The sequence below is a fragment of the Danio rerio genome, chromosome 17 (assembly GCF_049306965.1).
Source record: "Danio rerio strain Tuebingen ecotype United States chromosome 17, GRCz12tu, whole genome shotgun sequence".
NCBI lineage: Eukaryota > Metazoa > Chordata > Actinopteri > Cypriniformes > Danionidae > Danio > Danio rerio.
Genome location: NC_133192.1, coordinates 48,170,406 through 48,187,057, shown reverse-complemented (window position 1 = coordinate 48,187,057; position 16,652 = coordinate 48,170,406). Strand labels below are relative to the sequence as shown.

The following is a 16,652-nucleotide window of genomic DNA, read 5'->3' as shown; positions in this document are numbered from 1 at the left end:
TTGAAGTCAGAAATATTAGCAATTCCCTTGCCCAGGTTAACATCATTTGGAAAATATTTAGAAAAGAAAAAGGAAAAAAAAAATCAAAGGGGCCATATAATTCTGACATGCATTAATAGATTTGGAAAATTCTTTATGATATAATACATCATAATGTACTTTTCTTTCTCTTTTTTATAAAGATATTTGACATATCATGGGACCTGTATCAGCAAAGCAAGCTAGTGAGCTGTGGAGTCAAACATATCAAGGTACAGGATTCTGCTTTTTCCTATTCTCTTTTTCTTTTATAACATCAGATGGGTTTGTATCGATCTATTAACTCACAAAAGTCAGTGCAAATTTATTTATATAGTTTCTGAATACATTTCTGTGTCATACAGGAATTTCTGTGCGATATGCATACCAGAACAGAGATGTGTAAATGTCACTTGCCAGAAGCTATTTGAAATGAATATTAGTTAACATTAAACGATGACCTTCATTTCTGAGGAAGAGCAAGCGATTACAGTTTCATTAGAAAATTAAAGGCTTTTCTTTGAAATAATTTGCTCTAGTTTGTTATTTACTGTGTCCAAGGGGAGTAAATAGTCCATCTCATGTTAGCTTTACTTTCTCAGAAGCCTTTCATTATTGAACACACAGTTTTCCTTTTACTGTCACTTAATCAAAGCCCAGAGTGGAGCTCAAAGACTGAATCATCTCATAAAGCAGAACTGGGACAAATAGTGAGTCACGAAAACATCTCCTCTTTCCCTCTTCATTTCTCTGAGAAACTTGAGGATCCTTTCAGAAGTGTTTGTGGATTAGGACTCCTTCAAAATACACTTTTTAGATGAAAGGAATTGTTGCATTTCTTTTTAAATTGGTGATTCATACTGTTGAAGTACAGCGCTGGCTCCTGCTCTTTTTACTGTCAGATGATTGAAATTGTGTTCAGAGCGAGTTCCAGTGTGGTGAAGCCATCACGATTGTTCTCTCTGGAGACAGAAGCTCTTTTTTGAACACTGCTTTGCTGTCTACCACCTGCATACATGTCTCATATAAAGAGAAGATCACACATACAGTGATTCATAAAAGCAAACTATTGAAGATTATGTATACACACACAGAAAGCTGTAATTGGGACAGCACCTTATAAAAGATAAACATTGGTCCATACTAACTCAAAGATAAATATTAGTAGGGTGCGGATTACAGGGTGGGTTGGGGGGTAATGCTTGATTCCCCCTGAAAGACGTCACAACAAAATGTATGGGGGCATCAGTTATTTAAATAGTGAGAAATAGTTTGCTCTAATCTGCATCTTAAATTATAATATTAATAATTAAAATAATAGATAACACATCCATTTGATTCCCCTATAATGGTTCATACCATTGTGAATGCATAATCATACTAATTAGTCAATGCAAGGAAAAAACGGCACATGTAGAGCACCAGTGGACATCATAAGTGTTCACAAGACACTTTTCTTATAAAAAAATGTGTTTGTTTCTACATATAGCCTAAAAGTAAAGTAAAATTAGCTGCATAGTTTGTATAGTTTGGTGTACAGTAACCTCTGAAATAGCTAATCAGAGAATACTGTAGGCCAGAATGATATGCATGATAAGACCATTTAAATCTCTTAAAGTAGCGCAAATGTTTGTGCATGCTATGATATTATCACATATATCTTATTGTGCAAAAATCTGGGGTCAAGCTACTCAGTCAGTTGTTAAGCCTGTCATGTCACTTTACAAACAGACTTTAAAAATAAAGCATCAGAAACCAATAAAATGGCATCATTGTCAAATCCTTAAAAAATATAACTTGGTAGGTTTAGATGTTTCATATTTTAAAAACCTTGTTTATGTGTATACATGGTCTTACCCCTAAAGTAGTCTGTGAGTTGATATAAATTCAGCAGTGATGGGGCAAAGAGGGGCATTAAGAGGGAATTGTAGAATCCGCATATGCAAAACCACTATGGATAACCAGTCATCCTTTTCAATGAAAGGTTTACATTTATTGAATGCCATGCCTGTTGTTTTAAAATTACAATCAGAACAGAAGAAAAGAATGGTTGAAATCTTTACAGCAATGTAAACATTAATTGTTAATCTTAATGGTTGGTCAGGTTTACATTTCTCTTTAGTATGCAGATAGATGTATTTGTTGTATTGTGTTTTTTTTTTTGTTTGTTTATTTTTTAATTTTAATTTTAAATTTCTTAATTTTTTTTAATGTAAAGCATAACCAGGGACGAGGGTTGCAAATTAGCTTTAATCGGTTGTATTTGTTTAACAATGTCAAATTGTTGTCCCTGTTAAATAAGCAAGCAAATAAAAAAGTGATAGACTGGTCAGAATACAATAAATATCCCACAAAACACTGAAAACTTAAATGAGTTTTATAAATAAATTAGATGTAATTTAAATAAAAACATACAATTAAATATACAAACTAACATTAACCAAAAAATTGACCCCGTGATGATCAATGTATGATTTGCATCTTTTAAATTAGAAATAAAATGTATAGATATTAATATGTACCTTTTAGGTATCATTAGGCATCATTTAGGTACAAGTTTGTATTTTATTAAAGTTACCAATCCAGTGACGGTTTGGGAAACCAAATGATTTTATATAATTATTTATTATTCGATTTAAGTAAATTTAAATGCAAAAACATTAAATCTGTAACTTAACTCTGTCACTTAAACCATACTCACTTATATTGAAAAGTCAAGAGGCATCATTTTATCAGCGTTGCCATGACAACACAATAGCTAGTGTAAGCAGCACGACAAATATACTACATAGAAATGTCCTGTCAGCATGTTAGTTGAGTGGACTTTTTCCTGAGAGCATGTGTGGTTCATGCATAGATAAGTATATGTGTGCATGAACAGAATATACACAAAGTGAAAATTTGTGATACTTTAAAAAAATCGCAAATCACAAATTACAAGCTATTGAAATGAATGGGTTATTCTTGTCTGGTCTGAAAGCCGGCATCCCTAGTTATTCATTTGATTTCAGCAAACTTTGATAGCCTTGTGCTATAGTTGTAGCATGTCCAATTGTCCAACAAGGCCGTAAACTGTTTAATAATATGCAAATTATCACTCACTCAACTTCCAGTATTGAGAAAAGCATTGGAGCACACATGCCCACCCTGCGTTATGTTGTAGTCATGATGTAGGAAAGATGGAAGTTTCATTTAAAACATCATGTTTTATAAAGTAGAATTTATTTAGAAAAAAAAAATGGTTTTAAACTTGTAAAAATCATTCTTCATCACATTTGATGATGATTGATGATTGCAGTGAGCTGAACAGATCTTCTGTCTTGTTGATATGATTATGCACATTACTACGGAAACATGTTAATAGGCGGCTGTCAATCAATTTAGTGGCTGGGGAGACCTGTGGGCTGTGGGCCTAAAAATGGGGGTGGGGGGTGGGGGGGGGGGGGGGGGGGGATTTGGATCCTATTTTAACATCAGAAATTAAAAAAACAAATGTATTGCCTTTTAATCGCACCAATATGACTGTAGGCACACCATACCTAAACACAGTTCTAGAAAAGTAAATTTTCATCATAGGTGTCCTTGAGGTTTTATCATTTCCACATTAAAGAAGTAAATCACTGCACAATGCACAGTGTTTCAATTGCTAGATTTCTTTCTCTTTCATTGCTTAGCATAAAGCTTAGGCTTTACGCTCTTGTCATGAAGTAATCCACAATCCTCATGGGCTATATACCTTTTAATCTTCATTTTTCTCTCTCTCTTTCACTTTATTTCTCTCTCATGACTGTCTCCTGTTCTTCCCCATATCTCTTGCTGTGTCAGTGTTTTATCTTACTATATGTCCATTTTGAGCCACCTCTACATATAGTTAGGTTAGTGTAGCAGTTGTCCCACATAATTTCTGCGTCTTTGTGACATCTGCTCCCCGGGCCTGTGCTCACTCAGCGATTATGCACTCAAAGCATACCAGAGATTTAGTTTGCTGTAATCCCCCGTTTCACCCTCTCTCTTGCTCTCTTTCTGTTTCTCTTTGAGAGAGCCCCAGAGAAACTGAAACTCTCTGGTGCCAGATGAAAAGCTACATTTTGTGTGGTTCTATATTTTCTTCAAAGCCAGCTAAAGATGTTCTTCAATTAAGATACTGGGCATACTCTCTATACTACACACACACACACACACACACACACACACACACACACGCACGTACGCACGCACGCACGCACGCACGCACGCACGCACGCACGCACGCACGCACGCACGCACGCACGCACGCACACACACACACACACACACACACACGAGTATATTAACTGAAATTAAACCACACAAGTGACTGATTTGGAACATTTACAGTAGACACACATGGTGCCCGATGTGAGATCAGGCATGAGCAGCAACAACAGAACACATCCATGAAAAAAAATGTACTTCAAGTAAGATTAAGGGCTCTATTTTGACGGTCCATGCGCAAAACGGAAAGCGCAGGGCGCAAACGCATTCAGGGCGTGTCAGAATCCATATTTGCTAATTTAAGGATGGGAAAATCCGCTTTGCGCCGTGGCGCATGGTCTAAAAGGTTTGAGTTTATTTTCTTAATGAGTTATAGGTGTGTTTTGAGAATAAACCAATCAGAATCTCCCTTTTAAAGCCTTGCGTCGCGCCATAAGCACATTTGCTATTTACATGACGTAAAGTAAGTGTAGGTGGAAAAACTGAGCATTTCCCAGGCTAACAGTTAACAGTTTTTTTTTAACAGAAAACAGTTAAACAGAGCGAGAATGAGAGATAATTGATCTTCTTTCACTTTCGCTTTCGTGAATGGGGAAACCTTTACGCACAGACATCAATTAGCCTATAAATAATTAATTTAGTTTGTTAAGCGCAAATATTTGTTTCAAAACCATTTCTAAATTCAGTTCTAATTTCCAGCAAACGAATAAATGAACAATAATAACGAAGTGTGTTCAAAAACCTGAGTTAAATCCTAAAACACATGCTGTGCCCCATATGGTCTAAAACCTGCAGGTGGGCAAATCTAAGCTTGTTTTAGTAAAACAAATATCAATATGGATATAATAAATAATTCTGCTAATAATAATAGCCTCCCGAGATGAAAAGGCATAAAAGAAGTGGTTTTTCATGTTTATGTAGACTAGAAAATAATGTTTTGTAATATTTTAATCCTTCATATTTATATCCTATATATATTCTTATTATGTCCTATATATATCCTTAATATTTTATTTTTTCATATGTATTTCATCTTGTGTTAAGCAGTGTGTAAGCGAGGCGCAACTCTGCGCTCGTCTTTAGACCGGGTTTATTTTAGTCTGTTGAAAAATCTATTATAGTTTCTCAAAAAAGCAATGCGCCAGCAATGCGCCTCAGAACGCCTTCCTTTTTAGACCTGAATGCCTATGGGTGCACATTTGAGCACAAATGCATTTGCTATTTAAACTAGCAAAAGACTATTGTGCTGCGTCTTGCGCCACATTGCGCCAGGTGTATGATAGGGTCCTAAGACTGTCAGATTAAACTACCAGTAAAAAACAGAGCTTGACCTGAACAGAGGTGTAAGGATTTGAGAGATACATTATCATGTGCACACTATAAATACCCTAGTACATAGAACATACAATGAAATTTGTATGTTGCAAATCTCCCTTATAAAGAAAGTAAAAATAATCAAACAAATATAAAACATACAAAAATATTTTTCAAAATATACACATAAACCATGTGCAAACAAACAAAGTTGGCAGTTATTGGGAGTGATGCTAAGTAAAGCCAAAGTCTCTTTCAAGCAAAGTCTATTCACTTGCCATATTTTCAATGCCTCCAGGCAGATCATGCAAGACCAAAGTTTTAAATGATTAATCCTGAAGAATTCTGAAATCTCGAAAACCACTTGCCAAACAATTTAATTACATATTTTAAATCAGCAACAAAATCTGAGGTGACCTGTTCCATTATTATTGGTGCTTAAACTATTTAAGTGGAAAACTTGATTTTTCAGTGTGCTGTAGCTACTGCACATGTGCAAAGATTGGCATTACTCCAATGTTCTTTTTAGCTAATTCAATAGTATCCAGAGGACATGGTTATAAATCTGGAAAAACAGAGACAGTACCTGTAGCAAAGACGAGCATAGCATGTGATGGGATTTAATTGGGTGTCAGATCAATGCAGGCACACAGTATTCAGCAAACGACAGGGGTTGTCATAACAAAGAAACAACCCAGATAGCAAAGAATTCTGGCCCAGATTTAGCATAAGTCTGTCACAGCAGGCATCCATCCGGCACTGGCATACAGCATGTGGGCCAAACATGGCCCTGGTTTGGCAGAGATGGCACTGTCTTCAAGGTGACACACAATATTTGGGCCACATACAAAATGTAAGGTTTGTCCCAGATGTTATTAATTGATGTGTGGGCCATGTAAGTTTGGCCTATTTTGACTCACACGTGACAGCAAGCCTAAAACGTTATCATTCATGGGTTTATCAATTTTATTGCAGTCGTGACACACCAACATATCTGTCCCATTTTAGGCTCAGTTATAGGCTAGCAACTTGGCTTATAATTTATAAATTTGCGCAGAATCTTTAAAGACATTGTTATGCAACTTAATATTTTCTTTCCAACTTAAAAAGTCATTCCAAAAATCTTTAATCATAAAATAATTTAAAAAGTATTCAACTGGAGTTCCTCTGCAGGACTCAAGACCTGTTAAACACTCCTGCCACTGGCCTTTCTTCATTTCCACAGCTCTCTCAGCGCCACTGTGCTCTACATAGTCACAATGTGTTGCCATTTTTTGAGAGGTGTTAATCAGGGTATGGCGAAGGGTATTCGCTACTCTGGACCAACCGCATGAACCCAACATAGAATAAATGAATTGTCTTTTAGAGGTAATGCACTAACAAGGAAAACAAAGACATCCTTCAAAGCCCCTAGTTGCTAGTGTGACTCCTGATGCTTGGGTATAGAGGTTTACCTACACAACTTAAATGGTAGAATGAATTGGATATCGATCCGTAGTCAGTGTGCACACATACATAAAGGCTTTTGACAAATTTCCTGAGGTTTTCTTTCAGACCCCACAGGCTTGTCTCAATCCTCTTAACTGCATACATGCACAAAAGTCTCATGATGAGCCTGTATGGTTTGACTGGAGCAAACCAAGGCCGTCTGCTCAAAGAATCCCACTCACTGCCTCCCACTACACACAGCATAATCACAGCTTCACCCACAGGGCTCCACAAAATCACCATATTTACAACATGGCCATCACAACAGTGGTTTAGAAATGGGATATGTGACAGGAGCTGCACACCACACAATTAGATGTAACTAGATTAAGGTGTAGTGGGCCACCCTGGACTAATTATCCTTTTCCTTTTCTCGCAGTATGCTAATTATAGCTGTCTCGGTGACTTTAAAGCTGTTTGATTAGTCTACATGTGCCTGATTCTGGAAGTCTTGCACACATGAGCAGGAGGAGGTTTTTCCCCGTAGAAAAAAAAAAAAAAAGACGTGCCTCAGGATGAAGACAGGCTGCCTCTAATGGAGCCTTGGCAGATGAATAGCACTGACTCATGTTGATTATATTAAAGCTTTACCAGAGCACAGACCTGCAGAAACACAGGAGCCTGTGATTCACAATGGCTCTGAATGTCCCTGACGTAATGCAGCCTGGCTGTCTGGAACCGCACCGTCTGCCCCAGCGCAAGGTTGCTAATGGGCCAACGACTGCTTTTTCATCTTTTCATTCTTTTTCAGTCAGCTTTTTGCCAGATATCCTGGATTGAATAGACAAAAATCCTGCTAAATGTACAGTATGTTTAAAACTTGCAGCTGTGATTTTAATAAATGGTGACAAAGCTTTAGTCTTCTTGTTAATTAGAATTTTAGCATGCAAGTGCTTTTATTGAACTGTAATTGTATAAATTAACCTTTGAGAAAAAAAAAATGTTTTGTATTGAGCATGTGGTCATAAACAAAAAATACAGTATTTAAAAAAATCTTCAAATCTGACCATCCAGGGGCCGTTCTAAGAAGTCATTGGGTGTCTTTCCATTTTTATAATGATGACACCCAGATTTACTTAATTAACAGTGGTGTAAAGTAACACATTACAAATACTCCATTGACTGTAACTGAGTAGTTTTTGTTTTACACAAATTGTAGGTTTCTAAGTTTTAAAATTTTGTACTTTTACTCCCCCTTAAGTACATTTTAGTGCTGTATTAGTATTTTTACTTTACTAAATACATATAGACAGCTAGCTCTCACATGGTCGCCCACTGAAGCTAAGCAGGGCTGAGCCTGGTCAATACCTGGATGGGAGTCCACATGGGAAAGCTAGGTTGCTGTCTGAAGTGGTGTTAGTTAAACCTGCCTGTGTGATTGTTAAATCCATGGATGTCCTTTGAAAAAGAGTAGGGGTTTAACCCCAGCATCCTGGCCAAATTTGCCCATTGGCCTCTGTCCATCATTACCTCCTAACCATACCCATATCATAATTGACTTCATCACTCTGTCAACTTTCCACCAATCAGCTAGTGTGTGGTGTACAGTCTGGCACAATATGGCTGCCATCGCTTTATTCATCAGTGGTCGCCACAGTGGAATGTACCACCAACTTATCCAGCAAATGTTTTACACAGCAGATGCCCGTCCAGCCGCTACCCCTCACTGGGAAACACCTATATACTCTCATTCACACACATACACTACTGACAATTTAGCTTACCCACTAATTTACCAACTGTATAGCACATGTCTTTGGACTGTGGGAGATACCGGAGCCCACGCGAACTAAGGGAGAACATGCAAACTCCACACAGAAATGCCAACTGACCCAGCCGAGACTCGAACCAGTGACCTTCTTGCTGAGAGGCGACAGTGCTACCCTCTGCGCCACCCACTGCCACTTTATGTTTTTATATTCTGTCTTTTTATTTTACTTTAACTTATGTACAGCACTTTGGGCAGTCTTTTGACTGTTTTTAAGTGTACTTTATAGATAAATAAACTCGAACTTGAACAGACCAGGCATGCAGACAAAGAAAGGTGAATGGGGTCTAATTTGCAGAACGTTCGAGGTTACTAAAGTAACCCTTCGTTCCCCGAGGAGGGGAACGGAAGCACTATAAGTGGATTTGATTGTTAAAATCCACGTATTGGGAGGTTCGGTTCAGAAGCTACTCGTCTGAAAGAGTATTGAACGGGCCAATTAAGAATGAATTGGCAGCGCAAGCCTGCGCAGGTGAGCGGCATAAGCAATCAACTGAGTATATAAGCTCACCTGGCGCCAGCAGACGCTATCCTTTTTAAGCTGAAGAGACTTTTAACAGCTAAGGGACAGTCATTATGGCGACGAAGTATAGTGCTTCCGTTCCCCTCTTCGGGGAACGAAGGGTTACTTTAGTAACCTCGAACGTTCCCCTTCGGGGGGAACTTCAGCACTATAAGTGGATTTGATTGTTAAAATCCACGTATTGGGAGCCCATTGAAAGCGCCACAATGACTGCACCTTACCAACACCCACCATGAGAGAGCGGTCAGGCAAGCGTGACGCACCCAGATCATGAGAGGCGTGGTCCTCCAACGTGCCCTTGGCCCTAACTTATCCCACTTCAAAAGAAGTTTTACGGAATAGGTATCTTTTTTGGGAGTCGCTAGCGTCTAGATAATTCTAGGAATATACGACAGTACGTTGGGAAGCGTGCCATCCCAGTAGGGAGGACGCTGCGGAGACCATCCGCACCCAATAGGGGGAAACAAATGGAATTACATATGGACTAACCCTGAAAAGGGGGAGTGCGCATAAAAAGGTGGTTAGCAGATAGGGAAAGCACGGGTCCGCCCAGGGGGGGAACTTAACCGTGGCGGAAAAAGCATATGGGGATCACCAGCGGGGATCGGCCATAGCAGGCACCTATACCCAAAACGCGGGCTGACCAGCAGGCAGACCTACTACGTAATGGGCCAGCAAGTGACTCCTCCGCTGAGTCAGTGCTGGGGGCCTCGGAGGAATCTGCAGAGCTCACCGAATGGGGAACTTTACTGACAGACAGGAGGGTGCACATCTCTCCGTGTTAGGGAAAAAAGGCACCGCAAGCGTGTACAACACCTACCGAGTTGTTACCTCAATCACCAAAGGTACCTAACACCCTTGAGGAAACCGGCTCCACTCGCAGATTATAAAATCTTGCAAATGTGTTGGGTGTCGCCCAGCCCGCAGCTCTACAAATGTCTGTTAAAGAAGCGCCACGCGCACACGCCCAAGAGGATGCAACGCTCCGAGTGGAGTGCGCATGCACTCCTGGGGGGCGCGGCTGGCCTCTGCTCAAATAAGCACATGAAATGGCCTCCACAATCCAGTGGGATAAACGTTGTTTAGACACGGCACTTCCCTGCTGCCGTCCGCCATAACAGACAAAGAGCTGCTCAGAAGATCTAAAGTTCTGAGTACGGTCCACATAAATGTGCAGAGCGCGAACTGGACAAAGTAAAGACAGGGCTGGGTCTGCCTCCTCCGGGGGCAGCGCTTGCAGGTTACTACCTGATCTCTAAAAGGAGTGGTAGGAACTTTGGGCACATAACCCGGGCGGGGTCTCAGAATAACGTGAGAAAATCCCGGCCCGAATTCCAGGCACGAGTCACTGACCGAAAATGCCTCCAGGTCCCCGACCCTCTTAATGGAGGCCAACGCGACCAGCAGAGCTGTCTTCAGGGACAGAAATCTTAAAGATACTGTATCGAGTGGCTCGAAGGGATCAAATCGCAGGCTCGTGAGAACGAGGGCGAGATCCCAAGAGGGCGTGAGAGGGGGGCGAGTTGGATTAATTCGCCTAGCGCCTCTGAGGAACCGGATGATGAGGTTATGCTTTCCCACGGTGCCGCCAGCCACCGCGTCATGGTGAGCGGAGATGGCAGCAACGTAAACCTTGAGAGTGGAGGGCGACAGCCTGCTGTCCAGCTTCTCTTGAAGGAAAGAGAGCACAACACTGATCTGGCAAGATCGGGGGTCTTCTCTGCGAGAGACACACCACTCAGTGAATAGACTCCACTTCAGGGCGCAGGCGCGCCTCGTGGAGGGGGCTCTAGCCTGAGTGATGGTATCAACCACCGCGGGCGGCAGGTTACCTAAGTCTTCCTCGCGTCTATGGACCACACGTGGAGGTTCCAGAGATCGGGACGAGGGTGCCAGACGGTGCCTTGTCCCTGAGAAAGTAGGTCCTCTCTCAAAGGGATCTGCCAAGGGAGGGCCGTCGCGAGGAGGGAGAGCTCTGATATCCAGGTTCGGTTGGGCCAGAGGGGCGCAACTAACAAAACCTGCTCCTCGTCCTCCCTGACCTTGCACATTAACTGCGCGATCAGGCTCACTGGGGGAAACGCATACTTGCGTACGCCCCGAGGCCAGCTGTGGGCCAGTGCATCCGTCCCGAGAGAGCCCTCGGTCAGGGAATAAAACAACTGGCAATGAGCGTTCTCGGGGGAAGCAAACAGATCGATCTGGGCCTCCCCGAATCGCGCCCATATCAGCTGGACAGACTCGAGGTGGAGTCTCCATTCTCCAGAGTGAATCTGCTGCCGTGAGAGCACATCGGCTGCACGGTTGAGCATACCTGGAATGTGAATGGCGCGCAGCGACTTCAGCCGCGGTTGACTCCAGAGGAGCAGACGGCGGGCGAGCTGAGACATGCGGCGAGAGCGCATACCCCCCATGCGGTTGATATACGCCGCCGGAGAAAAACGGCGGAGAGCAAGGAACACTGCCAACAGCTCTAGGCGATTGATGTGCCAATGCAGCTGGGCACCTACCCACAGGCCCGCAGCTGCATGCCCGCGACACACGGCTCCCCAGCCTGTGCTGGAAGCATCTGTCGAAACAACAACATGACTGGACGCCTGTCCCAGAGGCCTGCAGGAACGAGGGGTCGTTCCAGGGGCTGAGGGTGCGGCGACACAGCGCAGTAACAGAGACTCGGTGTGTGCCCGCATGCCATGCGCGTCTCGGAACTCGATCTTGAAGCCAGTGCTGAAGTGGTCTCATATGGAGCAATCCGAGCGGCGTGACAGCCGCAGCGGAAGCCATATGCCCCAGGAGCCTCTGAAAATATTTCAGTGGGACCACTAACTTGCTGTCGAGCTCCCTCAGACAGTTCAGCAGCAGGCGAGCGCGCTCTCCGGAGAGGCGCGCTACCATGGTGACCAAGTCCAGCTCCATCCCGAGAAAAGAGATCCTCTGCACCGGGGCGAGTTTGCTCTTTTCCCAGTTGACCTGCAACCCCAATAGGCGGAGATGCCGGAGCACCTCGTCTCTGTGCGCAGTCAATTGCTCCCGAGAGTGGGCTAAAATCAGCCAGTCATTGAGATAATTGAGTACGCGGATGCCCGCAAGCCGCAGAGGCGCTAGGGCACCCTCCGCGAGTTTGGTGAAGACCCGCGGAGACAGAGAGAGCCCGAAGGGGAGGACCTTGTACTGCCATGCTCGACCTTCGAACGCAAACCGCAGAAACTGACGGTGGCGTGGAAGAATGGAGACATGAAAATACGCGTCCTTCAGGTCTATGGCTGCAAACCAATCCTGAGGACGAACGTATCGGAGGATGCGCCTCTGCGTAAGAATTCTGAACGACAGCTTGTGAAGGCAGCGATTCAAAACGCGCAGATCTAGGATTGGCCGTGACCCACCGCTCTTTTTGGGTACGATGAAGTACGGGCTGTAAAACCCGCTCTCCATCTCGGCTGGAGGTACCGGCTCGATTGCACCCTTCGCCAGGAGGGCAGCAATCTCCTCTCGCAAGACAGGGGTGGACAGGGGTTTGACCCTGGTGAAATACACACCCGTAAACCTGGGAGGCCGTTTGGAGAACTGTAGTTCGTAGCCGAGTCTGATCGTGCGTATGAGCCACCGCGAGGGGCTGGCCCGCGCTAACCAGGCAGGCAGAGCCCTCGCTAATGACATCATCGCAGCAATCGTTGACGTACCCGCGGAGGGGCAGCGAGGAGCGGGTGTGCTGATCCGGGGAGCGCGAGGGTCCCACAGAAGAGCTGGAGGAGAGCGTTTCGCTCTGGCTCCGCACCCTGACTCCTGAGAGGGGGCTTGGGGGCTGGGAGAAGGGAGACCGTCCCCCCAGCGCCCGAGAGCTGCTGTCGGAGCATGCAAGCCCTGCGAGCTGAGAGGCAGCGCGTCCCAGACTGGCGGGGCTTGAGCTGTCACATCCGGGGAAGGGAGAAAATGCTCTTTGATCAAAACTTTGGTGGCACTGAAAAGTACCGTTGGATTTTTGGCCCCGCCCTCCAGCGGGGAAAGAGCAAGTCTCCTCTTCTCCGGATGGCCTGTCTCAGGGACGCTTCGCGGTCCGTTTACCGGACTTAGCGGCGCCCTGGGCAGGAGGGGCTACCGGCTTTCGGCGTGCTCGACACGCTCGCTTCGCCGGAGGCGGGGGCGGGGCATCGGCCGTTGGCGGGTGCCCTCGGCAAGGAGCAGCGGAGGTGGATGGCTCGGCCGGGGATGGAGCGGGCTTACGGCCCCACCGATAGATGACTTTGCCCATCGCATCCGACTGCTCCTTCACCGCCTTGAACTCCTGGGTGAATTCACCGACGGTGTCGCCGAACAGGCCAGCCTGGGATATGGGCGCGTCAAGAAAGCGAACTTTGTCGACATCGCGCATATCTGCCAGGTTTAGCCAGAGGTGGCGTTCCTGGACCACAAGTGTGGACATCGTCCTCCCCAGTGCGCAGGCGGCGGACTTAGTGGTCCGGAGAGCATAGTCGGTCGCCGCACGCAGCTCGTGTAACAAGCCTGGGTTAAACCCACCCTCGTGCAGCTCGGCCAGCGCCTGCGCTTGGTAGCGCTGGTAGGTGGCCATCGCATGCAAGGCGGAAGCTGCCTGGCCCGCAGCCTTGTAAGCTCTAGCTCCGAGGGAGGCAGAAAACTTACAGGCTTTGGACGGGAGACGGGGCGGACCACGCAAAGCGGGGGCGCCACGCGGACAAAGATTGACCGCAATGGCGCGCTTCACCTGCGGGATCACCTCATACCCCCTGGCAGCTCCACCATCCAGGGTGGTGAGGGCGGAGGCGGACGCAGCGCGGGCAGAGAAAGGTGCCCTCCAGGACTGCGTGAGCCTACTGTGCCCTTCCGGGAAGAAGGGGACGAGAGGCTTCGAAGGCTTCGCCTTCTGATCCTCTACGTAACACCCATCTAGTCGGTCCGCCCGCGGGGCTGGGGGATAAACCATCTCCAACCCGACGGCCGAAGCAGCCCGAGAAAGCACGGCCAACATGTCCGCTTCAGGATCCGTTTTGACGGCGCTCGCTTGCCCAGAGGGGGCGAGCGGGTCCGGATCATCGTCGGACAATGAAAGCCCACCCTCCGATGCCGCGGAGGACATCTGATCTCCGGTGTCAGCGAGCGTGAGAGCTACCATCTGATTAGACGGATCACTCCCAGTACCCGAAGCTTGGATGGAGCACTTGGAGGAGCGAGAGGTCCGCGATTGTCTCTCGCTGAAGCCCTCAGATCTGCCCGAGCGCCCGCTGCAGAGCAGGAGGCAACTGGGGTGGCTCGCTCTCTTACGAAAGCTAACCGCGATCTCAACTGCGCAACGGTCATGGCATCGCAGTGACGACATGAACCGCCCCCGAGCACCACATTAACATGCTGGATCCCCAAACATGTAATGCAGTGATCGTGTCCATCATCCGGAGCCAGGAAACCCCGGCAACCAGAAACGCACAGTCGGAGCGCCATCCTGAAAAGGACGTGCTGCACGACTGTGTTGCTCTTTTAGGATTGCAACAATACGCACCGCTCTTGGAGGACCGGACCCAAAGGGACGCCAGGCAAGGGAGATACCCAGCTCGACCGTCTGCCGCTGCGTGGACTCGCTCTGGACCGGGATACAATCGTTCTCTCGAAATGGCTGTAGATCAGCAGGAGGAACCCTCATAAGCTCGATCAGAAAAGGCTCTGAAGCGAAAAGGATAGCGTCTGCTGGCGCCAGGTGAGCTTATATACTCAGTTGATTGCTTATGCCGCTCACCTGCGCAGGCTTGCGCTGCCAATTCATTCTTAATTGGCCCGTTCAATACTCTTTCAGACGAGTAGCTTCTGAACCGAACCTCCCAATACGTGGATTTTAACAATCAAATCCACTTATAGTGCTGAAGTTCCCCCCGGAGGGGAACTGTTCCTTTAAACTAAATCAGGAGAACTTTCACAAAAATGTCCTTAACACAAATGACACCATGCAAAGAACAGAAGAACTAAAGAAAATTAGTAATCAATGTAACTAATGATCTATACAAGGAGCAGGTGGAGGCAATCAATAAAACAATGAGTAACCATAACAATAGAATACAACAATAGAAACAATGACATTTCTTATAAAGAATGAATCAAAGGAACTGCGAGATTCAAAAATCTGGAGAGTCTATAGCCTGGGCTCACAATGTCCAATTTAATAATATACTATTGTAGACTGCACGAACATGACTCCATACACAACGCCATACTCACACTGTAAAGGCTGGGACACACCAAGCTGACATTTCAGAACCTCATTCATTCATTTTTCTTAGTCTCTGGTTTATCAGAGGTCACCACAGCGGAATGAACCGCCATCTGTTCCAGAATATGTTTTACACAGTGTAAACACCCATACTGGGAAACACCCACACATTCACACACACATTCATACATTACTATTCAATTCACCTATAGCGCATGTTTTTGGACTGTGGGGGAAACCGGAGCACCCGGAGGAAGCCATGGGGAGAACATGCAAACTCCACACAGAAATGCCAATTGACTCAGCCAGGACTCAAACCAGTGACCTTCTTGCTGTGAGGTGACAGTGCTAACCACCATGCCACTCATATTTTAGAACTTTATTGTAGGGAAAATCTGATTGAATTGGCTGAGGCTAAGGATTACAGGAATCTTTTGGGATTTCCAGGTTTGTCTCAGTAGCACTCTGAAGTTCAAGTAGTACATACTATAGATACAGTCTATATAAGCATACAAGCATATTTCTATAAGTACTTCTAAAAGTATGCTTGTAAGTGTACTCACTTTTTCAGGTTAAATAATAGTATATGTATATACAGTATTTTATTAGTCTTCTGAAACCTCTGTGTCATAATTAAATATAATAATTTGATGTGAGATTTAAGTTACATAAAAAGTTACATAAAATACATATTTTTGGTCACAGTGTTACATTCAATCATTTGAAGAGATTGTTCACAGGGAAAATTAAGGAAATTTTACTTACAGTTTACTTACCATAAAGTGCTTTCAAACTAATCCTGCACGATATTGGAAAAATCTGACATTGCAATATCATGTTTTGTTGTTATATACAGTTTGGGCTATAAATAATTGGACATCGACACAATTCTAACATTTTTAGCTCTATACACCAACACAATGGATTTGAAATGAAACAAACAAGATGTGCTTTAACTGCAGACTGTCAGCTTTAATTTGAGGGTATTTACATCCAAAGAATGTTCCTTAGAAGCCAATTGTCTAATTACTTTTGGACCCTTAACAAGTGGGAGGCACATATGCAAACTGTTGGAAAGTTGTGGCCAAACTGCCCTT

General features: G+C 44.7%; 1 protein-coding gene across 7 annotated transcripts in view; it reads left to right on the top strand.

The window, feature by feature from the left end:
* Positions 1–16,652, top strand: part of eml5 (EMAP like 5) — a 247,950-nt gene that overhangs the window by 79,191 nt on the left and 152,107 nt on the right. For all 7 annotated transcript variants that reach the window (XR_012392979.1, XR_012392978.1, XM_068214625.1 and 4 more), the window contains exon 4: positions 183–251. Coding sequence is in view for 5 of the 7 variants with exons in the window: in XM_068214625.1 (XP_068070726.1) it covers positions 183–251 (69 nt within the window). In the remaining 2 variants the exon portion in view is untranslated. The remainder of the gene's footprint in view (positions 1–182; positions 252–16,652) is intronic.